The sequence below is a fragment of the Cetorhinus maximus genome, chromosome 2 (assembly GCF_964194155.1).
Source record: "Cetorhinus maximus chromosome 2, sCetMax3.hap1.1, whole genome shotgun sequence".
NCBI lineage: Eukaryota > Metazoa > Chordata > Chondrichthyes > Lamniformes > Cetorhinidae > Cetorhinus > Cetorhinus maximus.
Window position 1 is genome coordinate 175,311,992 of NC_135880.1, and position 25,488 is coordinate 175,337,479.

At 44.5% G+C, this 25,488-nt stretch overlaps 2 protein-coding genes across 2 annotated transcripts in view; one reads left to right on the forward strand and one right to left on the reverse strand.

The window, feature by feature from the left end:
* The window catches only part of LOC144699766 (solute carrier family 46 member 2-like), a 41,701-nt gene extending 41,380 nt beyond the window's left edge, over positions 1–321 (forward strand). Inside the window, exon 3 of the mRNA XM_078571021.1 lies at positions 96–321. Within this exon, the coding sequence (XP_078427147.1) occupies positions 96–187 (92 nt within the window). The 3' untranslated portion in view covers positions 188–321. The remainder of the gene's footprint in view (positions 1–95) is intronic.
* snx30 (sorting nexin family member 30) overlaps positions 1–25,488 on the reverse strand; it is a 57,745-nt gene that overhangs the window by 3,491 nt on the left and 28,766 nt on the right. The window contains exons 5-8 of the mRNA XM_078570977.1: positions 24,625–24,820; positions 22,142–22,341; positions 20,589–20,675; positions 10,305–10,457 (exon numbers count right to left, since the gene is read on the reverse strand). Of these exons, the coding sequence (XP_078427103.1) occupies positions 10,305–10,457; positions 20,589–20,675; positions 22,142–22,341; positions 24,625–24,820 (636 nt within the window). The remainder of the gene's footprint in view (positions 1–10,304; positions 10,458–20,588; positions 20,676–22,141; positions 22,342–24,624; positions 24,821–25,488) is intronic.

Here is a 25,488-nt window from a genome sequence, read left to right on the forward strand (position 1 = left end):
CATTTGGTCCATCCTGCTTGGGCCAGCTCTTTGCTATCCAATTAGTCCAACTTTCCAGCTCTTTTCCATTGATTAGCAAATTATTTTCTTTTCAGGTATACATCTATGGGGATTATGTTACACTTGTACAGAACACTGGTTTGGCCTCATCTGGAGTATCGCAGAGAGTTCTGGCACCGCACTTTAGGAAAGATGTGAAGACAGTAGAGATGGTTCATAAACGATTCACGAGAATGATTCCAGGGATAAGGAACTTCAGTTCCACAGATAGATTGGAGAAGTTGGGACTGCTTTCCTTGAAGAAAAGGCAGCCGAGAGGAGATTTGATAGGAGCATTCAAAACTGACGGCCAAGCAGACAAACGATTGGGTGCTTGAGAAAGCTGGCGTTAAGAGGAACTTGTTTGAAGCCGTGATATCAAGAAAGCTCACATATTTTGGACACTTGATGCAAACAGATGGGGAGTGTTTGGATAAAGAGCTAATGCAAGGCAAAACACCTGGAAAACATGCACAGGGAAGACCCAAGATGGCAATGATGGATAATATTAGAATGTGGACTGGCCTTTTTGGAACAGGCAGTGAGAGGAGTGGAGAATTTTTTTTTTTTAATTCTTCTTTCATGAGACATGGGTGTCGTTGGCTAGGTCAGCACCAATTGTCCATCCCTCATTGCCTTCACGGAGGTGGTGGTGGTGAGTCACTTTCTTGAACCGCTGCAGTCCACATGAACATTTGAATGAGGCCGCCACCACTCGGCTCCTCAAGCCTCCTCCACCATTCAATAAGATCATAGCTGATCTGAATGTAACCTCAGCCCACATTCCTGCCTACCCCTGATAACCTTTCACCCACTTGTTAATCAAGAATCTATCTAGCTTTGCCTTAAAAATATTCAAAGGCTCTGGAACTCTCATCCTCCAAAGGTGGTGGAAGCAAAGTCTCTCAACCCTCAGAAAAAATTTCTCCTCATCTGTCTTAAATGAGTGACCCCTTATTTTTAAACAGTGACCCCTAGTTCTAGATTTTCCCACAATCACAATCACTGTGCAGTAGAGGCCCTTTGGCCCATCGAGTCTGCACCAACATGTGAGAAACACCCGATCTACCTACCTAATCCCATTTACCAGCACTTGGCCCATAGCCTTGAATGTTATGACGTGCCAAGTGCTCATCCAGGTAATTTTTAAAGGATGTGAGGCAACCCGCCTCCACCATCCTCCCAGGCAGCACATTCCAGACCGTCACCACCCTCTGGGTAAAAAAGTTTTTCCTCACATCCCCCCCAAACCTCCTGCCCCTCATCTTGAACTTATGCCCCCTTGTGCTTGACCCTTCAACTAAGGGGAACAGCTGCTCCCTATCCACCCTGTCCATGCCCCTCAATCTTGTACACCTCGATCAGGTTGCCCCCTTAGTCTTCTCTGCTCCAACGAAAACAACCCAAGTCTATCCAACCTCTCTTCATAACTTGAATGTTTCATCCCAGGCAACATCCTGGTGAATCTCCTCTGCACCCCCTCCAGTGCAATCACATCCTTCCTATAATGTGGTGACCAGAACTGCACACAGTACTCCAGCTGTGGCCTCACCAAGGTTCTATACAACTCCAACATGACCTCCCTACTTTTGTAATCTATGCCTCGATTGATAAAGACAAGTGTCCCATATGCCTTTTACACCACCCCACTAACATGCCCCTCTGCCTTCAGAGATCTATGGACACACACGCCAAGGTCCCTTTGTTCCTCAGAACCTTCTAGTGCCATGCTGTTCATTGAATACTTCCTTGTCAAATTACTCCTTCCAAAGTGTATCACCTCACTTTTCAGGATTAAATTCCATCTGCCACTTATCTGCCCATTTGACCATCCCATCTATATCTTCCTGTAGCCCAAGACACTCAACCTCACTGTTAGCCACCCGGCCAATCTTTGTGTCATCTGCAAACTTAATAATCCTACCCTCCACATAGTCATCAATATAGTTTATATAAATGACAAATAATAGGGGACCGAGCACAGATCCCTGTGGTACGCCACTGGGTAAAGCATCCTTCTGTCATCACCCTCTGCCTCCTACAACTAAGCCAATTTTGAATCCACCTTATCACAAGAGGAAACATCCTCTCCAGATCCACCCTGTCAAGACCCTTCAGGATCTTAAAGGTTTCAATTAAGTTGCATCTTACTCTAAATTCCAGTGGATACAAGCCTAACCTGTCCAGTCGTTCCTCATAAGACTAATAAAATATTCCTGGTATTAGTCCAGTAAACCTCTGAACTGCTAACGTATTTACATATTTCTTTAAATAAGGAGACCAGTACTGTACACAGTACTTCAGACGTGGTCTCACCAGCACCCCATACAACTGAAGCATAACCTCCCTATATTTGAAATCAATTCCCTCACAATAAATGATAGCATTCTATTAGCTTTCCTAATTGCCTACTGTACCTGCATACTAACCTTTGTGATTCATGCACTAGGACACCCAGATCCCTCTGAATCAAAAGCGCTGCAATCTCTTACCATTTAGATAAGCTTCCTTTTCATTCTTCCTGCCAAAACGAACGATTTCACATTTGCCCACCTTATACTCCATTTGCCAGGTCTTTGCCTACTCACAACCTAGGTCACATTGTAGCCTTCCTTACATCCTCTTCACAATTTTACTTTCCTACCTAGCTTTGTCGTCAGCAAATTTAGCAGCCATTCCTTCAGTCCCTTCATCCAAGTTATTTATATAAAAATTGTAAAAAGTTGACGCCATAGCACTGATACCTGTGGCACACCACTTTTCACATCCTGCCAACCAGAAAGAGACCCATTTATGCCAACTCTGCTTACTGTTAGCTAGCCAATCTTCTATCCATACCAATATGTTACCCCCTACACCATGAGCTTTTATCTTCTGCAATAACCTTTGATGTGGCACTTTATCAAATACCTTCTGGAAATCTAAGTACAGTACATCCACCGGTTCCCTTTTATCCACAGCAATGTGACTCCTTCAAAAGAACTCCAATAAATTGATTAAACATGATTTTCCTTTTATAAAACAATGTTGACTCTGCCTGATTGCCTTGAATTTTTCTAAGTGTCCTGCTATAACATCTTTAATAATAGCTTCTAACACTTTCCCTATGACAGATGTTGGGCTAACTGGCCTATAGTTTCCTGATAGTGTAGGTTCACCCTGTGCTGTTAGGGAGGGAGTTCTAGAATTTTGGCCGAGCAACAGTGAAGGAGGAGCAATAAAGTTCCAAGTCAGGATGATGTGCAACTTGGAGGGGAACTTGAGCAGCAGATGCACCACAGCCTGCTTGTCCTTCAAGGTGGTAGAGGTTGCGGGTTTGGAATAGAAATCAGTGCAGAAAAATTGTTCATAGTGCAGCCTACCCTCGGAACGAAGGCAGATGAAAGAAAAGGAAATTCAAAATCAAGAGGAGTCTGGACAGATAGGGAAAAATTGCTCCCATTGGTAAAAGGATTGGGAACAAGAGGGCACAGATTTAAGATAAATTGGCAAAAGTTGCAATCGTGAAATGAGAAAGAACTTTTCCATGCAGTGAGTGGTTAGAATCTGGAACACACGCCTGAGAGGCAGGTTCAATCAAGGCGCTCAAGAGGGTATTGGATTGTTATCTGAAAAAGAAGAATGTGTAGGGCTACAGGGGGAAAGGAGACAAGGGGAGTGGCAGCAGGTTAATTGTTTCTACAGAGACTGTGGGGTACGTAAAATCCAAAAAGGGCTTTTGCAAGTTCTTGGCTTTTCATAAAGGTGGAGAGAAGGCAATGCCACTGACTGACCTATTCGCTTAGGAAGACACTTCACTTATTAGAACCGAGATCAAGTACTCAGAATTCAAAAATGTATCTATTTATTTTACATACCATGGATCAAGGACTTATTTTTAAAAGCAACTGGCTGGCAAACTTTCCACAAATCAAATGCTCATCCTGCCTGAAGGAATGGTGACTATTTTTTTGTTAATTAAAATCGCACTATGCAGAATAGGCAGCAGAAACGGACACAAACAGGAGGCTCACACACGTAGGAAGACGCTTAACTGCACATCAAGTGTAACTGCCAATGTTCTAAGAATCAGCTAATTAAAATCCATGCTTCTAGGGAATTAATCTTAAGGACTCCATATTTTTGTACCTTCTCTATGTAAGTGCCTGGTGCTCTCAGTTTCTGAATGATGGAAACATAGGAACAGAGGCTGGCCATTCAGCTCTAACCATAAGATAAAAAGCAAAAAACTGCGGATGCTGGAAATCCAAAACAAAAATAAAAATACCTGGAAATACTCAGTAGGTCTGACAGCATCTGCGGAGAGGAATACAGTTAAGGTTTCGAGTCCGTATGACTCGTCAACAGAACTAAGGAAAAATAGAAGAGAGGTGAAATATAAGCTGGTTTAAGGGGGGGGGGTGGTGGGACAAGAAGAGCTGGACAGAGGGCCAGTGATAGGTGGACTTAGCAGCAAAAAGATGTCATAGACAAAAGGACAGAGAGGTGTTGAAGGTGGCGATATTATCTAAGGAATGTGCTAATAGGTGACATTAAGGGTAGAAAGCAGGACGAGCAAGGTACAGATAGCTCTAGTGGGGGTGGGGTGGGGGGGCGAAGGGATCGAAATAGGCTAAAAGGTAGAGATAAAACAATGGATGGAAATACATTTAAAAATAATGGAAATAGGTGGGAAAAGAAAAATTGATTTAAATTATTGGAAAAAAGGGGTTTGGAAAGGGGGTGGGGATGGAGGAAAGAATTCATGATCTAAAATTGTTGAACTCGATATTCAGTCTGGAAGGCTGTAAAGTGCCTAGTTGGAAGATGAGGTGCTGTTCCTCCAGTTTGCATTGAGCTTCACTGGAACACTGCAGCAGGCCAACAACGGACATGTGGACATGAGAGCAGGGTGGTGTGTTGAAATGGCAAGCAACAGGGAGGTCTGGGTCATGCTTGCGGACAGACCGAAGGTGTTCCGCAAAGCGGTCACCCAGTCTGCGTTTGGTCTCTCCAATGTAGAGGATTCGCATTGGGAGCAGCGAATGCAGTAGACTAAATTGAGGGAAGTGCAAGTGAAATGCTGCTTCACTTGAAAGGAGTGTTTGGGCCCTTGGACGGTGAAGAGAGGGGAAGTAAAGGGGAAGGTGTTGCACCTTCTGCAGTTGCATGGGAAGGTGCCGTTGGGGGGGGGGGGGGGGGGGGGGGGGTGGCGCGGCGTTGAGGTGTAGGGGGTGATGGAGAAGTGGACCAGGATGTCCCAGAGGGAATGATCCCTGCGGAATGCCGCCGGGGGGGTGAAGGGAAGATGTGTTTGGTGGTGGCATCATGCTGGAGTTGGCGGAACTGGCGGAGGATGATCCTTTGAATGCGGAGGCTGGTGGGGTGATAAGTGAGGACAAGGGTTCTGGGAGGGAGAGGAAGATGTGAGGGCGGATGCATGGGAGATGGGCCGGGGACACGGTTGAGGGCCCTGTCAACCACCGTGGGTGGAAAATCTCGTTTAAGGAAGCTGGAAGACATGTCAGAGGAACTGTTTTTGAAAGTGGCATCATCAGAACAGTTGCGACGGAGGTGAAGGAGCTGAGAGAATGGGATGGAGTCCTTACAGGAAGCGGGGTGTGAGGAGCTGTAGTCGAAGAAGCTGTGGGAGTCGGTAGGCTTGTAATGAATATTGGTGGACAGTCTATCACCAGAAATTGAGACAGAGAGGTCAAGGAAGGGAAGGGAAGTGTCAGAGATGGACCATGTGAAAATGATGGAGGGGTGGAAATTGGAAGCAAAGTTAATAAATTTTTCCAGGTCCAGACGAGAGCACGAAGCAGCACCGAAGTAATCATCGATGTACTGGAGAAAGAGTTGTGGGAGGGGGCCGGAGTAGGACTGGAACAAGGAACGTTCCACATACCCCATAAAGAGACAGGCATAACTGCGGGTACCCATAGCCACACCTTTTATTCGGATGAAGTGAGAGGAGTTTAAGGAGAAATTGTTCAGTGTGAGAACAAGTTCAGCCAGACGGAGGAGGGTAGTGGTGGATGGGGGTTGTTCGGGCTTCTGTTCGAGGAAGAAGCGGAGAGCCATCAGACCATCCCGGTGGTGGATGGAGGTGTAGAGGGATTGGACGTCCATGGTGAAGAGGCGGCGGTTGGGGCCAGGGAACTGGAAATTGTTGATATGATGTAGGGTGTCAGAGGAATCGCGGACATAGGTGGGAAGGGACTGGGTGAGGGGAGAGGGAATGGAGTCAAGATAGCAAGAAATGAGTTCCCTGGGGCAGGAACAGGCTGACACAATCAGTCTGCCGGGACAGTCCTGCTTGTGGATTTTGGGTAGGAGGCAGAAGCGCGCCATGACTCGGAACTTTTACACTGCCCTGTTCTCTCCGGATCCGTCCAGCGAGGATGCTTGCAGAGTTTTGTGGGAGGACCTGCCGCAGGTCAGCCCGGAGGGCGCCAGAAAGCTTGACTCCCCTATAAGTCTGGGGGAGCTGACCGGCGCCCTTGACGGTCTCTCAAGGGGCAAATCCCCGGGACTAGACGGGCTGACCGTGGAGTTCTTCAGGGCGTTCTGGGACGTCCTGGGGAGCGACTTCGCGGGGGTCCTGGGGGAGAGCATTGCTACCGGGGAGATGCCCCTTTCGTGGCGCAGGGCCGTGATTGCCCTGTTGCCGAAGAAGGGGGATCTCCGCCTTCTTAAACACTGGCGCCCGGTCTCCCTCCTCAGCATGGACTACAAAATATTCGCCAGAGCCATGTCTTCTCGGCTCGGCAGCGTGCTGGACCACATGATCCACCCTGACCAGTCCTACACCGTCCCGGACCGCACAATTTATAATATCCATCTGGTCCGGGACATTATTCACCATTCCCAGAGGGCTGGTCTGTCGAGCGCCTTCCTGTCCCTTGATCAGGAGAAGGCATTCGACAGGGTGGATCACGAATATTTACTCGGGAATCTGCGAGCATTCGGGTTCGGGACGCATTTTGTCGCCCAGATCCGACTTCTGTACACCGCCACGGAGTGTCTAGCGAAGGTTAACGGGTCCCTGACGGCGCCCCTTCGCTTTGGGAGAGGGGTACGTCAGGGCTGCCCCGTCTGGCCAGTTGTATTCTATTTGCGTGGAGCCTTTCCTGCGCCTCCTGCGGAGGAGGTTGTCGGGATTGGTTCTGCGCGGGCCGGGCATCGGGGTGGTCCTTTCGGCATACGCCGATGACGTGCTCCTAATGTTTAGTGACCCGGCTGACCTGCGGAGGATGCGCGAGTGCCAGGAGGTCTACTCTGCGGCTTCTTCTGCCAGGATCAACTGGGATAAATGTTCTGGACTCCTGGTCGGCCCGTGGCAGCTGGATCCCCTACCCGAGGAGCTCAGGCCTTTCACCTGGAGCAGGACCAGCATCCTCTACCTGGGGGCCCATCTCTGCCCTGCCGAGGAATCCTGGCCGGCGAACTGGTAGGAACTGGAGACGAAAGTCACTGCTCGCCTGCGGCACTGGACAGGACTGCTCCGAGTGCTGTCTTACTGGGGTCAAGTTCTGGTCATAAACCAGCTGATCGCCGCCATGTTGTGGTATCGGCTGGTCAATTTGACCCTTCCCCCGGACTTTGTCTCAAAAATCCAGAGAATGCTAGTCGACTTCTTCTGGGACAAAAGATTGCACTGGGTCGCTGCTGAGGTTCTGAGTCTCCCGCTTAGGGAGGGCGGTCAGGCGCTAGTGTGCCTACGCACGCAGGTGGCGACTTTCCGTCTTCAGACCCTGCAGCAATACCTTTACGTCGAGCCTCCTCCGAGATGGTGTGCCCTGGCGACGTATTTCTTCCGCCAGGTGCACGGCCTGAATTATGACGTGCAGCTCCTGTTTATAGAGCAGAGGGGCCTTGGGGCTCTTTACAGGCGTTGCCCGTCTTTTACCAGGACATGATCAAAGTCTGGAACGTGGTCGCCTCGCAACGCAGCTCTCCCCCATCAGGAGTAGCGGCTCTCGTCAGAGAGCCGCTGCTCAGGAATCCGCCCCTCCGTCCTTTTCAGTGGCTGGCGGAGACGGGGGCTGTGGCTGCCGGGCTGACCAGGATTGGGGACGTGCTGGGTGGCGGAGGACTGGGCTGGATGCTCCCGCAGGAGTTGGCGTGTCGTGCGTCAGTGAGTGTCCAGGTCGCAGCCGATGCCATCCAAGACCCAAGGACGGTCGTGCTCGGACCCGAAGTCATTTTAGGTCTCGAGGTGGCCCAGGTGCGCGGTGGTCTTCCGTCTGAACGTTCCCCTGTTCGGACGGAATTCCACATTGGCCCCAAGCCCCGAACCCTCCCTCTGGTGTCGGTGCCCCGCAATAATATGAGCCGCCTCGGGGACATGCCCTCTGTGCCATTTGGCACGGCACGGAGGAGTTTCCTGTACGGACTGCTGCTGCACACCTTCCATTTTCTCGCCCTTGTCCGCCGCCCGGACACGCCCTGGCGTGCCTTGTTGCCGACCGGCGGCGGAGGCCCCCGATGGGAGGCCCTCTACGGAGGTGTCCTCCCTCTTTCTATCGGGGACCTGGGTTGGAGGGTGTTGCACGCAGCAGTCCCCTACAACCGTAGAATGTGTAGGTTCACGGACTCCCAAGACACCTGCCTTTTTTGTGGTCTTGTGGAGTCCGTGGACCATGTTTACATAGGGTGCTGTAGGCTGCACTCCCTTTTCAGTTATTTAAAAAACCTAGAAGCGTGCTGTCCGAGGTTGGGAGACTATGAGGCTGGAAGCTGTGGAAGGAAGATCTTCAGAGGAGATGAGGTCAGTAACAGTCCTGGAAACAATGGCTTGATGTTCAGTGGTGGGGTCATGGTCCAGAAGGAGGTAGGAGGAAGTGTCTGCGAGTTGACGTTCAGCCTCTGCGAGGTAGAGGTCAGTGCACCAGACAACAACAGTACCACCCTTGTCAGCAGGTTTGATGACAATGTCAGGGTTGGACCTGAGAGAACAGAGTGCAGCAAGTTCAGAGAGAGACAGGTTAGAGTGGGTGAGAGGAGCAGAGAAATTGAGACAACTGATGTCATGCTGACAGTTCTCAATGAAAAGATCAAGAGAAGGTAAGAATCCAGAGGGAGGGGTCCAGGTGGAGGGAGAATATTGGAGGCGGGTAAAAGGATCCGTTCAACGGGGGACTGGACTCCTGCCCAAAGAAGTGAGCACGGAGACGAAGGCAGCGGAAGAAGAGTTCAGCATCGTGCCAAGCCCGAAATTCATTGAGATGAGGGCGTAAAGGTTTGAAACTGAGTCCTTTGCTGAGCACTGAACATTCAGCATCGGAGAGGGGAAGGTCATGAGGTATGGTGAATACACGGCTGGGGCTGGGATTGAAAGACGGGATGGGGACAGAGGGACAGGCAGGGGTGGAGGGTCCTGGGTGGGTGTTGGTGTCAATGAGTTGTTGGAGCTTGCGTTCCTTTGCACCTGAAAGAAAGAGACAAAGTTTCTTGTTGAGGCGTCGGATGAGACGAAGAATAAAATGAAACTGGGGGCATGGGAAGCTTAGAAATTGGGTGCATCAGTGCTGCTGGAGGAAGAAGTCGAGTGTGTTCATATGGTGGCGCATGGCACTGAGTGTGGATCTCAGGATGCAACGAGAACAGCAGTCCGAGGAGCGTTGTATGTCCCGGAGATACCTGTAATCCTGGGTGGATCCGAAACATGAGGGATGGAACTTCAGTTGAAATCCACGTGGGGTAAGTCGGAGACGGAGGCAGTCACTGAGGAAGGAAATATGGCTGTGAAAGCTCTAACCATGGTCTGTCATGCCTGGTCAGTAGCTTAACTCCAAGTATCCAATATGGTTCCATATCCCTTAATGCCCTAGGCTAGACTAAAGAAAAACTCATTTGAGATTTTCAATTGTCCTGCAGCCTCAACAGCTTTTCGTGGGGAGAGAGATCTGGATTTCTACTACCCTTTGTGTGAAGATACGCTATCCAACCTCACACAAACAGCTGAGCTACAATGTGACGGTTGCATGAAGAGCTACTGAAAGAACCAGTGGATACCGGAGTGGCATTAGATTAAGCGTACCCTTATGTGCACGAGTAACCAAAAAGTGTGGATTATAACCAGAAGCACAATCTACCAGCATCCTCCTAATAATCAGCCCACACTGAGCCAAAATCTGCAGCTTCTGGCCACAGTATCAATGTCCTGCAAATCCAGTAAACAAAAAAAAAGGTAAAAGTCCGTAAGGCAGGTTCTGTGTTTGGTGGATTAACAGAGCACACGTACAAACACACCACTCAACTAACAATCTGGTAAACTATACCTTCTCGTAATACTGGATGTTCTTGTCTGCCATTCCCATCAACAGCTGCCGAAAGTCCTGTCTCTTGTTGCTTTGCCACCGATCCCAGTCTGCCTTCAGATCAGCATTGAAACACTCAACACGATCCTGGCACTTTTCAACATTTGTGGGTGTCTTTTGAATGCAAAGGAAATACTTAGTTATACATTGCTTCCTACATTTTTCAAATTATACATTACTAGCATCCTTCACATCTTATCCCTAGTATTAGCAGACAATGCTGAAGACCAATTGCAAGGATAGGCACGTAAAACTATACTTGGAATAAAAAAGACAGTAAGAACATGGACATGAAATTGGCTGAACGATAGAAAACAGTTGCTGTTAACGGATGGTTTTCCCACTGGAGGAAGGTTGGTAGTGTCGCTCCCCAGGGGATCAGTATTGGGACCCTTGCCATTTCTGTTATATACTAATGGCCTAGACCTTGCTGTAGAGGGCACAATTTCAGAATTTGCAGATATGAAATGAAACTTGGAAGCATTGTGTATGGTGAGGAGGGTGGTGTCGAACCTCAAGAGGACATAGGCAAGTTGGTGAAATTGGTAGACAGGTGGCAGATAAATTCAGTGCGGAGAAATGTGAAGTGATTCATTTTGGTAGGAAGACCATGGAGACACAATACAAGAAAAAAAAGGGGGTGCAGGAGCAGAGGGGCCTGGGTGTATATATGCATAAATCACTGAAGTGGCAGAACAGGCTCAGGGCACAGTCAATAAAGCCTACAGTATCTAGGTTTTATTAATAAGGGCATAGAGTGCAAAAGCAAGGTGGGTATGTTGAACTTGTAACAGACAGTAGTTCGGCCTCAGCTGGGATGTGGCCAGTTCAGGGCACCACACTTCAAGGAGGGTGTAAAGGCATTAGATAGAGTGCAGAAAAAATGAGAATGATGTTCCTCATCCCTGGAACCAGTTATGAAGATAGTCCTGATTTCTCCAGTCTGTTTTCCTTGGAGAAAAGGGGGTTGAGAGGAGATTTGATAGCAGTATTCAAAATTGTGAGCGGGGCTAGACAGAGTAGATAAGGAGAAACTGTTTCCACTTCTAAAGGATCGAGAACGTGAGGGGGCAGATTTAAAGTAACAGGCAAAAGGAGGAAAAGCGATAAGAAAAAATATGTTTTCACGCAGTGAGTGGCTAAGGTCTGAAATGCACTGCCTGATTGTGACAGTGGTGGAGGCAGGTTCAATCGAGGCATTCAAGAGGGAACTAGACAGTTATCTGAAAAGGAAGAATATGCAAGGTTATGGGAGAGAAGACGGAGGAATGGCACCTTAAGGTGAACTGATCATTTGGAGAGCAAGTGCAGACACAATGGACTGAATGGCCCCCTTCTGCGCTGTAGCAATTATGTGATTGATATAGATTATTAAATTAGCTCAAGATATTTAGCAATATTGCATAAATTGGAGCTAGAATATATTAGGCTAAAATGCCTTTTGGAAACAGGGTTTTAGCCCAGAGTGGTGGGGGTAAGGGAAAAAAAAGATATTGCCGTTTGGGGCTGAAGACGAAAGGCTAAACAAAAAAAAGTCAACCCTGGGGCTGGAGAAAGCCCAGTTATAGGTAATTTGCAAATTGAGAGTTTAGCACCACCTTCAAAGTATATACAACGGCTACTACATTGCTGTAAGGTGAACTACCCAATTTGCTGGTGGTTGGGCATCCCTCTGAGAATGTGTTACTTTTATTTCAGATTTGCAATGCAGCTGGGAAAAAGTGAATGTCTCAGAGCTTCCCACCGCCATCACCATTTAAAAAAAATATATATAAAGAAGTTTTGATTAAACACAAAGACGCTACTGTGGAATTAAGAGATATAAAAGTTTCGCTGGCTGCACTGAATGAGCCACAGGCTACAGCAATACATTCAGAACGCAGCACTAAGTCAGAAAGGGCAGGGGGCCATTGGAAATAGCTCTTTCAGGAGATCAGCCAGATTTCTCCTGGGAAACTCAGCACAATGTGGCAGATTAGGATCTGCCTTACGAAACAAATCAGGCCACTGACCAACACAATATTTGTGCCCTCCACAAGACTCAGCTTCCTGCAGCAAGGTCATATCTTTTACGAAGCCAAATAACTGAAAGACTGCCATTTAAAGTAAGTCATTTGGCAAACATCAAGAATCTGTCATCAATGTTTCCTTAAAAAGAAAGTAAGTCACATTTCCATCATGGATAGCATGCCCAATGTGGCTTTTCCCCTACTATAATGGGCAACATTTTACTACACCGCACTCCAAGAAAAAAAAGGGCACAGGATCCGATCACAGAATGCCTATTTTTAGATAGTCTAAAAGCAGACTGCTCAGCAGGCTATTCAGAGCGCACTGTGGAGTGCGATTCAGGGCAGAATACCAGTTGGAACAATGTAGCGGCACAAGGTTACTCTCGATAGACAGGGCATACTGCATAACATAATAGCAAACAAGGCAATGCTTCAAAACATTCAACCTTACAAGAAACGCTACCAATGGCATTGATGGTCTGAACTGGAGCTGTTCCCAATATTGGCACAAACCTCACTCACTTTGCAACAATTCAAATCTCACTCAGATCAAACAAGTGAATCCCTTCAAAAGGTTGGCACTTATCAGCTATCAACTTGTGTAACTCCATTTGTCACCTTACTCTTAGAATCTCACTGCCCATTTTATTACTAGCATTCCCTAGTTTGCATTTCAAACATTTTCTGCCAACCTCAGTTACACAAAATTTCCCAGGTGTTCATTCAACACCATCAGCATCAAGAGATGGAGCAAAGTCTGTATGTAGAAACAGTTGGTTAACACACTGGTCAGAAAATTTATATTGGAAACCTGCTAACTGAATAACGATTTTGCAAAGACAATTTATTCATTTAACCGGTTGATTCTTTTATCCAGTTGAACTGTTGCATTACGTTTGGTAAGATCTTTGTGCACAATGGATTGCAAAAAAAAGTATTGTAAAAAGTCACATTTGTTATGGACAGTGTACTTAAGTTATTTGCTTCATATCAACATATTGTGGTATCGCAACTTGTTAAAAGAATATGCCAAACTTTTTAGCAATTTCACTCTGGGAATCTTTCAGCCTATTCAGAGTCAATTACTTTCACTTTGTCATCAAGAGAAAAAACTCTTATTGGCAAGGATAAAGAGCCTGCCAGGTTTTGTGCATCCCAGATTTCCTTCCTTCTACTATTGGTAGCTGTGCCTTCAGCTGCCCAGGTCTAAGCAATTGAATTCCCTCCCTAAACTTCCCTCTCATCAAAGCTTCTCTCTTGCCAAGCTCTTGGTCACCTGTCATATATCTTCTTACATGTCACTGCCCCTAATTTTGTCTGAAAAAGCTACTATGAAGTACAAGCAAAATACTGCAGATGCTAGAAATCTGAAAATTAATCAGAAAATGCTGGAAAGACTCAACAGGTTTGGCAGCACCTGTGGGGAGAGAACAGTAAGTTGAATAGGACTCTTCTTTAAAACCGAAACGCTAATTCTGTTTCTCCCTGCCTGCAGGTACTGCCAGACCTGCTGAGCATTTCCAGCATTTTCTGTTTCTATTCCGGTGAAGCACCTTGCGAGGTTTTACTACGTGAAAGGCATTGTATAAACGCAACTTATTACACCAAAATATCCGTAGGTTGTGTGCATCACAAGACTTGAGCATTAGCACCCAATAAGTTGGTTTTCACACCAAGAGTTTTTCATATGAATAGACAAAAAAAAGTGTTCCAGTCCTAGCACCTAGTAAGGTGAACAAGACTCTGAAACATCACTGAATTAGCCGAGGCAATTTTCATAGCTAAAATGAAAAAAAACTTACAAGAAAAATTTAAACTGATTTGCAAAGAGGGTTCAACACATCAGCTTGAGCAAGGCGAACACCAACAAATAAACCCAGGCTTTTATAATACATTCAAATGCTACATTCGTTTAACCATTATTCAACTGGACAAAATAGAAAAAGGGATTTGTGCATGGAAATGTTATTCCCAAATGATCAGTTATTCATTTGAGAGCTTGACTGTACTAGCTCCATTCCTAGTGTCAGCTCCACAACACCACTTATATGAGGCAAGCAAAGCTTGAACCTGCACATCTGTCCTCTAGAGGTCAGTATTTTCCTATAGGACAAACAGGCAGACATCCTTGTAGTTAATGAATATTAAAACCACATTGTAGAAAGCTTTGGCTCATCATTAGTCAAATTCAGATAATATTTCCAATTAAAAGTTATGCAGTCAGTCTTCAATTTTGAAGGTTCACGGTGGAGTTTCTTTGCATCTCCTAAATAAAAGCAGGATTCTGTTTTTTTTTTAAAAATCACATTACTGTTGAATGGGAAAACAATTCCCTCAGGCTAGACTCTCTACAACCTTGTGCGCCCAATATTATTGCCTTATATGGTGTGACTTTCAGAAGTGATACCTACTGAAGGTATGGTCTTCATTTTGCAAAGTTATAAACAACCGTATGCCAGGCAGGAGAAGATAGGACAATGCTCTTTTCAAAATCTGGCATTACGGACAGTCAAGTTGAGCTCTCCCCAAAATTCCCTGGTCTAACAGAAGGATACCCTAGGTTTATACTTAAGCAGGTCTATATGCTGCACCAGCCTAATGATCTGTGCTAAGACTCATTACAGAAGGAACATACACTGTAGTCAGTCCAGGTAGTGCACAAATCAAATTCATGTTGAGGCCAGCTTGCAGACTCAATTTCTGCTTCAGGCATCCAGCTAGAGGATTTTAAATAACGAGAAGGGTTGGGGAAGTCTCATTATGATGCATTGCTTTTAGCATTGGACTATATGGCTTTGGTGACTTTCCCTGAACCTAGGGAAGCGAGTGCTTCGTGGGAAAATTTACCTCTAAATGTGGGCATAAGACCTTAAGACATAGGAGCAGAAATTAGGCCAATCGGCCCATCGAGTCTGCTCCGCCATTCAATCATGGCTGATAAGTTTCTCAATCCCATTCTCCCGCCTTCTCCCCATAACCTTTGATCTCCTTACCAATCAAGAACCTACCTATCTATCTCGGTCTTAAATACACTCAATGACCTGGCCTCCACAGCCTTCTGTGGCAATGAATTCCATAGATTCACCACTCTCTGGCATCTCCCTCAGGGGAACAAACTGGTGCCTCTGTCCAGCATAGGAGAACTTGCACAAGGTCTGTGGAAAGAATGTGTTTCCTGGACCAAAATGTCCTTTTCATGTTTATTTTACATCAATTCATCATTTGAAAAGGTAAATCGGAATGCCTGGTAATAGCTGAGCTCTCTAAAAATTTGCGCACTTCATTTGTTTTCTTTCATGGGGTGTGGGCATCACTGGCAAGGCAGATTTGTTGCCCATCCTTAGCTGCCTTCCAGCAGCTGGTGGTGATCTGCATCTCAACTGGAGTTGACAATGCCAAAAGAACCTTGGATAACGAAGGATATTGTGAGATTAGTCAAAGAGAAAAAGGGAAGCATTCTTAAGGGCTAGAAGGCTGGGAACAGATGAAGCTCGTGGAGAATATAAAGAAAGTAGGAAGAAACTTAAGCAAGGAGTCAGGAGGGCTAAAAGGGGCCATGAAAAGTCATTGACAACCAGGATTAAAGGAAAATCCCAAGGCCTTTTATACAAATGTAAAAAGCAAGAGGATAGCCAGGAAAAGGGTAGGCCCACTCAGGGACAGAGGTGGGAATCGGTGTGTGGAGCCAGAAGAAATGGGAGAGATACTAAATGAGTACTTATCAGTATTCACCAAAGAGAATGACTTAGCAGTCGATTTGTCTAGGGAAGAGTGTGTAGATAGCCTGGATCATGTTGAGATCAAAAAAGGTGTTAGGCGTCTTGAAGAATATTAAGGTGGGTAAGTCCCCAAGGCCAGATGGGATCTACCCCAGAGTACTGAGAGAGGCAAGGGAGGAGATTGTTGGGGCCTTGACAGAAATCTTTGTATCCTCACTGGCTACAGGTGAGGTCCCAGAGGACTGGAGAATGGCCAATGTTGTTCCATTGTTTAAGAAGGGTAGCAGGGATAATCCAGGAAATTACAGCCTTACGTCAGTGGTAGGGAAATTATTGGGCAAGATTCTTTGTGACAAGATTTACTACCATTTGGAAGCAAATGGGCGCATTAGTGAGAGGCATCATGGTTTTGTGAAGGGGAGGTCATGTCTCACTAACTTGATCGAGTTTTTCGAGGAAGTGACAAAGATGATCGACGATGGAAGGGCAGTGGATGTTATCTACATGGATTTCAGTAAGGCCTTTGACAAGGTCCCTCATGGCAGACTGGTACAGAAGGTAAAGTCGCACGGGATCAGAGGTGAGCTGGCAAGATGGATACAGAATTGGCTTGGTCATAGAAGACAGAGGGTAGCAGTGGAAGGGTGCTTTTCTGAATGGAGAGCTGTGACTAGTGGTGTTCCGCAGCGATCAGTGCTGGGACCTTTGCTGTTTGTAGTATATGTAAATGATTTGGAGGAAAATGTAACTGGGCTAATTAGTAAGTTTGCAGACGACACTAAGGTTGGAGGAGTTGCAGATAGTGAAGAGGATTGTCAAAGGATACAACGGGATATAGATCAGTTGGAGACTTGGGCGGAGAAATGGCAGATGGAGTTTAATCCGGACAAATGCGAGGTAATGCATTTTGGAAGGTTTAATGCAGGTAGGAATTATACAGTAAATGGCAGAACCCTTAAGTGCATCGACGGGCAGAGGGATCTGGGTGTACAGGTCCACAGGTCACAAAATGGCAACGCAGGTGGATAAGGCAGTCAGGAAGGCATATGGCATGCTTGCCTTCATCGGCAGGGGTATTGAACATAAAAGCTGGGAAGTCATGCTGCAGCTATATAGAACCTTGGTTAGGCCACACTTGGAATATTGGGTGCAATTCTGGTTGCCACATTACCAAAAGGATATGGAGGCATTGGAGAAGGTACAGAGGAGGTTTACCAGGATGCTGCCTGGTCTGGAGGTTATTAGCTGAGGAGAGGTTGGAGAAACTCGGATTGTTCTCACTAGAGCAAAGGAGATTGAGGGGCGACTTGATAGAAGTTTACAAAATTATGAGTGGCATGGACAGAGTAGATAGTCAGAAGCTTTTTCCCAGGTTGGAAGAGTCAATTACTAGGGGACATAGATTTAATGAGAGAGGAGAAAACTTTAGAAATGTGCGGGGTAAGTTTTTTACGCAGAAGGTAGAGAGTGTCTGGAATTCGCTGCCAGAGGAGGTGGTGGAAGCAGGTATGATAGTGGTGTTTAAGAGGCAGCTTGACAAATACATGAATAGGATGGGGATAGAGGGATACAGAACCCGGAAGTGCAAAATGTTTTAGTTTGACAGGCAATATGATCGGCGCAGGCTTGGAGGGCCGAAGGGCCTGTTTCTGTGCTGTACTTTTCTTTGTTCTTTGTAAAAGACATTGTGTAAAATAACTGGGAATGTTAACCTGTTGGAATCATGTACAAGTTCAGGATACTGAGGCACATAACTGTTGGACACGGGCTTGCATTTATCCTATCCCTATCTACCTCTGGCCAGGCCATTTAGAGAGAATGCCTCAAACACACTTGCATATACTAAGCAGTTCCTTCCATATTGTTACGAATGCAGGACTTTACAAGATGGTTGTGTTTAAAAATGTCTCCTTTAGTTTAAAGATAGAGATGATGACACTGAACCTCTTCCTGGAGACAGGGCCATGTGACATGGCTGTCATGGGAAAAGAAACCCAAAACCAAAATCCAATAAAGTCAGCTGACAATTTTCACCTTGACACCAGGAAATGGCCTTTTGGAGACACAGAGGAACATATAGAGAGAAACGATGCATCTCCTTCTGCAAAGAGCAGGGAAAGGCTATTGTGTTAACAACCAAGCAGGATGGTGGTGAGAGCTGGTTCTCTGAAAAGATGACAGAGCTGACAGGTCTTTGAGATTTACGGAACAAGGATTTGCCAAGGTAGGCCTTGCTGATGGAATACTCAGGCTGACTGGAACAATTTCTGAAAGGTACTGGAAGTTGCAACCTGGTGTGGCAGGGAGAAATGAGCCTGCTGGAAAGCTGGAGGCAACTTAGGACTCGTTCTTGTACTGCTACCCATCAACCAGAAGTGCAATACACAGCTAAAAGAGTTGTAAGACTTAGCTCGATTGCATTAGTTAATTAATATGAAAACACTTTAAAGGCTGATGTATCTGTTGCCCGTTAAGCAAGTTTTGAATTGTATTGATTTTAGTTTGTTACAGTTAAAGTCTTAAAATGTGGAATCTAGTCCTTCGATTTATTTCCATTAGTCATTTGGGAAACTTATCTCTTCAAAAGTTGTGTTTACTGGGAAATCAATATTATTATATAGTCAGAAGGTTGTGGGTTCAACTCCAACTCCAGAGACTGAAGCACAAAATTCCAGATTGACACTCCAGTGCAGTACTGAAGGGGAGCTACACTCTCTGAAGTGCTGTTTTTCAGATGAGACATTAAAACATCCTGCCTCTCAAGAGGGAACAAAAGATCCCATTGTGCAATTTCAAATAACAGGGAAGCTCTGTATCCTGACCAATATTTATCCCCAAATCTGCTCAACCTGCAGTGTGCAAATAAGCAGTGGCATTTCCTACACTGCAAGAGTGACTCCACTTCAAAAAAGAGTGCGAATTTCTTCAGCACATCCTATGTAAATACAAGTCTTTGTTTTAAAAGAGGTCAGAATGCAAGTCACCTATCCAGCATAAGCTCAAGAGTACAAATCAAGACAAGATTCAGCAAGACTTGGCATACACTCTTAAATCAGAGTTGGACCTCAAACTTGAGAAAAAAAAGTGAATTTGAACATTTGAAACTGCCTTCTGAAATGGCTGAAAAAAAAAAGAGGGGCTTGAACTCAAGTTATGGAAACAAGAAACTGAGCGTGTTCCAGGGCAAGTTTTAAGACTAACTTTTGCCAAGAGCAACATCAGTTTGGAAAAAAGGTCGTGCTACAAAGCTAAACATTAAAAAAAATTAAATAGTGCTATAAAGAAATGATTTTTTTTTTTAAATACCATCAATAATTTGGCTTTCTTGGCACCATTAGTGTAATAAAACATCCCAAGGTGCTTCAGGAGCATTATAAAACAGAAATTAGTCACCGAAACAGATGAAGAAATAGAGATATCAGGACAGGTAGTTAAACCCTACCTCTTTAGGACCATCTTGAAAAGTAAGAAGGGTGGAGAAGCAGAGGGGTTTTGGAAAGCAGCTCCAGAGCTTAGAACCTAAGCAGCTGAAGGCACAGCCACCAAAAAGGGTGAAAAAATTAAACTCAGGGATGTTCAAGAGGTCAGAATGGGAGCAGAGCATATATCTGAGTGTTGTACGGCTGGAAGGGCTTAGAGATCAGGAGGAGGAGTAGAGGACAGAGGGATTTGAAAACAAGGGTAAGAATTTTTAAAATTAAGGTATTGCTTTAACTGGGAGCCAATGTATGTCGACAAGCAGTGGTGATGGAGAAATTGAATTTGGTGCGAGTAAGGGCCACAGAGTTTTGGACAACCTCAAAGTTCATGGAGGGCAGAAAAAAGGAACCCGTGCTGGAATAGTCAAGTCGGGAGGATGAGGGCTTCAGCAGCAAATGAGCTCAGGCGGGGTGAAGTCACAGAAGTGAAGGCAGGCGGTCTTAGTGATGGCACAGATTTTAAAAATTCATTCTTGGGATGGGAGTGTCACTGGCAAGGCCAGTATTTATTGCTAATCCTCAACTGTCATTTGAAAAATAGATTGAGGAAATTTGTTTTTTGTTAGGTAAGGGTTTTAAGGGATATGGAACCAAGGCAGGTAAATGCAATGTAGATACAGATCAACTATGATCTAATCAAATGATGTAATAGATTCAAGGAGCCGCTGAATGTCGTCCTCCTTCTATGTTCCCAATATCAGAAGAAGACCCAATACTTACTAACAACATCTTTTGCTGAGACATTTGCTAAGAAACACAAGGAAAGTCAGGGTCAATCTGTCCTTAAATCAGACAAATGGTACTGTGAACCTAGGCCCACTAGGAACTGGCTCTTGAGCTTAAACACAAGGAGGCCATCTCAGTAGTAGGTACTAGATCTCAGTCCAGACTGTACATGACAGAATAGGTTTGCAAAGCAGTGTGCCACACATCATCCTATTGCTCTACATAAACTCAATAGCTAAATAAATACTGGCATAGCTCTGTAGGCCGAATCACCTGTTTCTGTGCTGTTAAATAGTGAATGGTACTTACTCCTTGCTTCTCTTCTTTCTTGTAAGCAGTGGTTTCAAGTTTGGCCTCATATTCAGCTTGCACTTGATCTCTTTTTCTAAGCACATTCTAAATATGAACAAAACAGGCTTTGAGTCTTGGCAAAATGGTTGCTGACACAGGGCCAAGGCCCAGTATCAACAATGCATGTGATGTAATCCATAACACATGTGACAAGTTAAGCTTCAGAAATTTGATTACTGAGCAGTAATTAATAAATTAGTGCAAATCTTTTTCACTCGAGGGGCACCTACAAATAAATCACACTCTCCAGTCAGATGTTGTTAACAAGTCATGAATTATGCACCTAAAGCCTCAGCTGGCAGAGGAATGTAAATGGTGGACTGAAATTTGCATGCAAAAAATTAAGAAATTGGATCTGTGAATGGGTAATATGGAAAATGCATTACCTGACATCTTACACTTCACTTCTTTAACACTAACAAAATGAACCATTTGAGGTGCTTTTACACATGCACAGTTGTTTTTTTAAATAGGTAACATGATCTAGAATATGCATCATATGGAGTTTCTGAATTACAAGTTACAGGATCAGCTTGTAATCCAGAAGTAATACTGAAGTTTCAGGACTTCATTAAACTTGGTATGCTGGTGTTAACATATAAAAAAAGTTACACGCTATACAAAGTCCAGATTTGGCAAGAAGCAGTAGCGAAATAATACAGCTTTCAAAATGGAGGAGTGTTAGGCTTGTGCACTGAAATATACCAACAGAATTTTCCAAGATTCTACTGCCCCCTTTCAAGGCTGTTTTGCCAAGTATGACATTGGTTGATATTCCATAAATTGACTGGCAGAAAGGTAGGAGCAATTATGTTATTGGACCAGTAATTCAAAAGCCAATTACCCAGAGACAAGTTCCAAGTCCCACCACAGCAGCTGTGGAATTTAAATTCAATTAATTAAAATCCGTAATTCAAAAGCTAGCACCAATAACGGAACTACCATAATATAAAAGCAAAAAACTGCGGATGCTGAAAATCCGAAACAAAAACAAAAATACCTGGAAAAACTCAGCAGGTCTGACAGCATCTGCTGAGAGGAATACAGTTAACATTTCGAGTCTGCATGACTCTTCACCATAAAAACATGTCTGGTTCATTAAAGTTTTAAGAAAATCAGCCCCCCTTATCCAGTCTGGCCTATATTCGACTCCAGACCCACAGTGATATGGTTGATTCTTAACTATCCTGTGAAATGGCCTAGCAAGCCACTCAAATTCTATTTAAGGTGTCTCACCACCACTTTCACAAGGGCAATTCAGTGATAGGCAATAAATGCTGGCCTTGCCAGCAACACCCACATCCCACAAATGAACAGAACATAGGACTTGAGTAGACCATTCGAGCCTGCTCTGCAAACATCATAAAGCATAAATCATTTTAAAATGATGGAGTAATGGAGTAAAGCAAAACAAACATATGCTCCAAAGTTCATTAAAAATGAATCACAAGTAAATAACACATAGCCATTGGCTTAATAAAAAAGGGCTGCTGTAATGAAATTTCTCTTACCTTCATTGATTCTATGTAAAGTACATATTCTCGAAGGACAGGAAGAAAGTCATCAGACATGTCCTCAGATAGGTCTTCCAGGGTTATGCAGCAGCTGCCAATACAATTCGACACCCCAATGAGGGGCTTGTTTAGTTGTTCTTCTATAGCAGACCAGGAGGAATAAATGGGTCCATACTCTCGAAGCTCCACCAAGTATTCTAAATAATTAGCACAAGAAAATTTGAAGAAAGAGTCAAGTGTGATCAGACCTTGTATGTCAATGCAAACTCATACAAAGTTTGTGCTTTGCAATGCACAAGGTCTTTCACTCCTACCCACCTTTCCTCAATGTGTTCCTTATTAATGCTCTCCAGTTCTGATTAAAGCTTATGCACATTTTCCTTTCCCTTATAACTAACTTGCATGCTTTCAACAAGTTCCTTTTCTGTTTCAGATTTCCAGCAACTACAGTAGTGTGTGTCAACTTAGCTCAATAGTAGCACTCTTCTCAGTCAGAAGGTCATAGGTTAAAGTCCCAGCCCAGGCTTGCCCACCAAACCCAAGCTGGCCGTTCCATGTAGTACTGAGGGCATTCTGCATTTTAAGAACAGATGGTCATTTATCGGTTTGTGGGATCTTGTGTGCAAGTTGGCTACCAGATTGGATTGCGATCATTATTGTGTATGCAATTATAAAAACATTAACTGGCTGTTATGACACAGCAGATGGGTGTGTGCCAGGCAGATCAAATCCACGAGGGAAACTTGATCACGATCTCACAACAGTTTTACAATTTGTATTTACTTCGAGATGTGTGCCCTGAATTCAGAAGCAATAAGTCCACCAAGGCTTAAGATTTTTCTTAAAAACTAAAACTAAAATATTTATTAACAAAAGAGATTTCATGCACATACATAGAACTACAAATTACTACTAAAACTCCTAAAATCCCTAATTAATTTGGTTCCCAGTTACGCCCCCTTTAAGGAAACGGTCCAAATATAGAATTTTTTTTTTAAGATTTTAAACATCCAGCATTTTAATACAATACCCTGGACAGTGGAATTCCAAATGACTTTTCTCTAACCTCGGTTTCTATAGACAGCGGGCTTATGCACAAATACTGAAAGTTTCCTTAAGGCCATTTCACACACTTCTATTACATCTCACAATGCCTTCGCCTGACATATACCTCATTCTCCTTCATATGTTTTGCCCCTTTTTAATATGTAAATTTGATCACTTCATAAGTCTTGAAACTGTATCTTCCTCAATATAAAAACTTTTATGTTGTCACTACATATCATCGTCAGTAACTCTAGAGAAAAATATACACATTCCTTAAAGTGCTTACCTGGCTACTTGTAAATAAACAGGTGCCTTTGAAATCCAAATCCCCTTCATCTATCTACAAATGCAAAGTCCCTTTACACCTTACATGCTAAGACCCCAACCATATTTACTCATTAGCATATTAAAGACACTCCTACACCTTACTTCTTTGACAGACTGACAGACCCCATAAACCTACTTTACAATAAACCAGAAAAAATTTTACTTTCATGACACTAGCTATGTAGCACTTTAGAATATCCAGAGGGCAAGGAAAGTGTTTAAGCAAATTCAAGTTCTTAATTCAAAATCAATCTCCACACTTGCACACTGTGGTTAAATATAGGGGAGCGGGGTTGGGGTGAAAGAAAGTCACTTGCAGATGACTTCCTTCGCACAAGCCCATGTCTGTAAGCTCTCATTTGTTTGAGCTCTCATTTATTTATGTAATTTACCCAGTTGAGCAAAGTCCCCCATCAATCACACCTGGAGATCGCATGAGTGGAATTGATTTTACACACAATTTCTGTTTGTTGCAGTCGAAAGACATGCTTGTTTAAGTGGACTTGGTAAATAGACTTTATTTGCTTTGCTGTGGAATTCACAAGTTTAGCTGTGAGCCCTGCCTCCCAAATCATTTATTGACACCATCAACAACCAGATACTCAATCTGAACTGACGTTTGCTTAAGGCGGTAATGGAAACTGAATTACGGAAACCAGTGCAATGTAAAAATGCACCTTTATGGTTACAAGAAGCATCAAGTAAAAAGAAATTAACAATTTAGTTGATGCTATAGGTGAAGATGGGATGAATTTTGACAGACATCGCCACTCTCAAAGCTAAAATGAAATAGTTAGAGCTTCAAGTGACAAGATGGCTAGCTTCCAGAAGAGCTAATCAGAGGCCAACAGGTCATCACCATGACCACCAACGAATAGGAAATGCTTTCTCACTGACACTAACTCGTGACAGGGCAAGTGAGATAAAGCACTCAACCTCAAGAGCAATGACAGAACCTGTGAACAAGAAGTGTTTATCTTAGGACCTCCAATCACTCAGGAATTTAGTTATAAAGCACTCTACCACAAAATTAACCAGAGCGAAATCAGTGCTTAAAAGACCTTACATTCAACAAAGTTCCAAAGGGGTGGTTTCCAGTATCTTACCAGCTTGCTCTTTGACGATCCTCTGTGCAATTCGGTCAATTGTTCCCAGCTTCTGAGAAAACATGTCCAAGTAATCCCCCATAGCAGCGAACTCCACAGGCCGACTTCTTAACTTGTAACCTCCGGTAACGTATTTTACAGACTCCCCCATCTTTGTGATAAAAGCTAGGCCTTGCTTTTTGTAAGGATTCAGATCCTACACAAGTGAAACCCAAAAACCACAAAGTTAGTTACAAACAAATATTTTCTTTATTCTGGCCAATAACCAGGAGGGGAGACGAGAAGAAAACAATTTTACACAGCGAGTTATGATGATCTGGACCTGAAAGGGTAGTGGAAGTTTCACAGTAACTTTCAAAAGGTAATTGAATACTCGAAATGGAAAAATATACAGGTCTAAAAGGGAAAGGTCAGGCAACTGCTAGATCAGGGCTTCCCAAACTGCAGGTCTGAGACAAGATTTTGGGATCGTGAGCTCTGAGGCAGCAATGGCTGCACTGAAGCATGGATTATTTCTAAAGTTGGGAGGCCCCTTTAAATCCTCTTTTTGTTGGTGGGTGTGATCTAATGCACTGCTCTCAGGGGCCTGATACCGCAAAAAACTTGTGAATAGGTAGGAGTTCATTACTTTTGGAGAAAACCTGCCTTTTCATCAACTTATTCCAGGGAGGGTGGGGGTAGTTGGCTGAACGACCGGGGGTAGTTGGCTGAACGACCGGGGAGATGGGGCACAACTTCTTTCCAACTCCCACTGCTCAACAACTGAAGCCTCCCACCATTCCCGTGCAATTCGCTCCTATTTACCAAATTTTCACCAAGGTGAAGAAAAGACAAATCACTTGGCAAGCATGCAATCAACTCCTG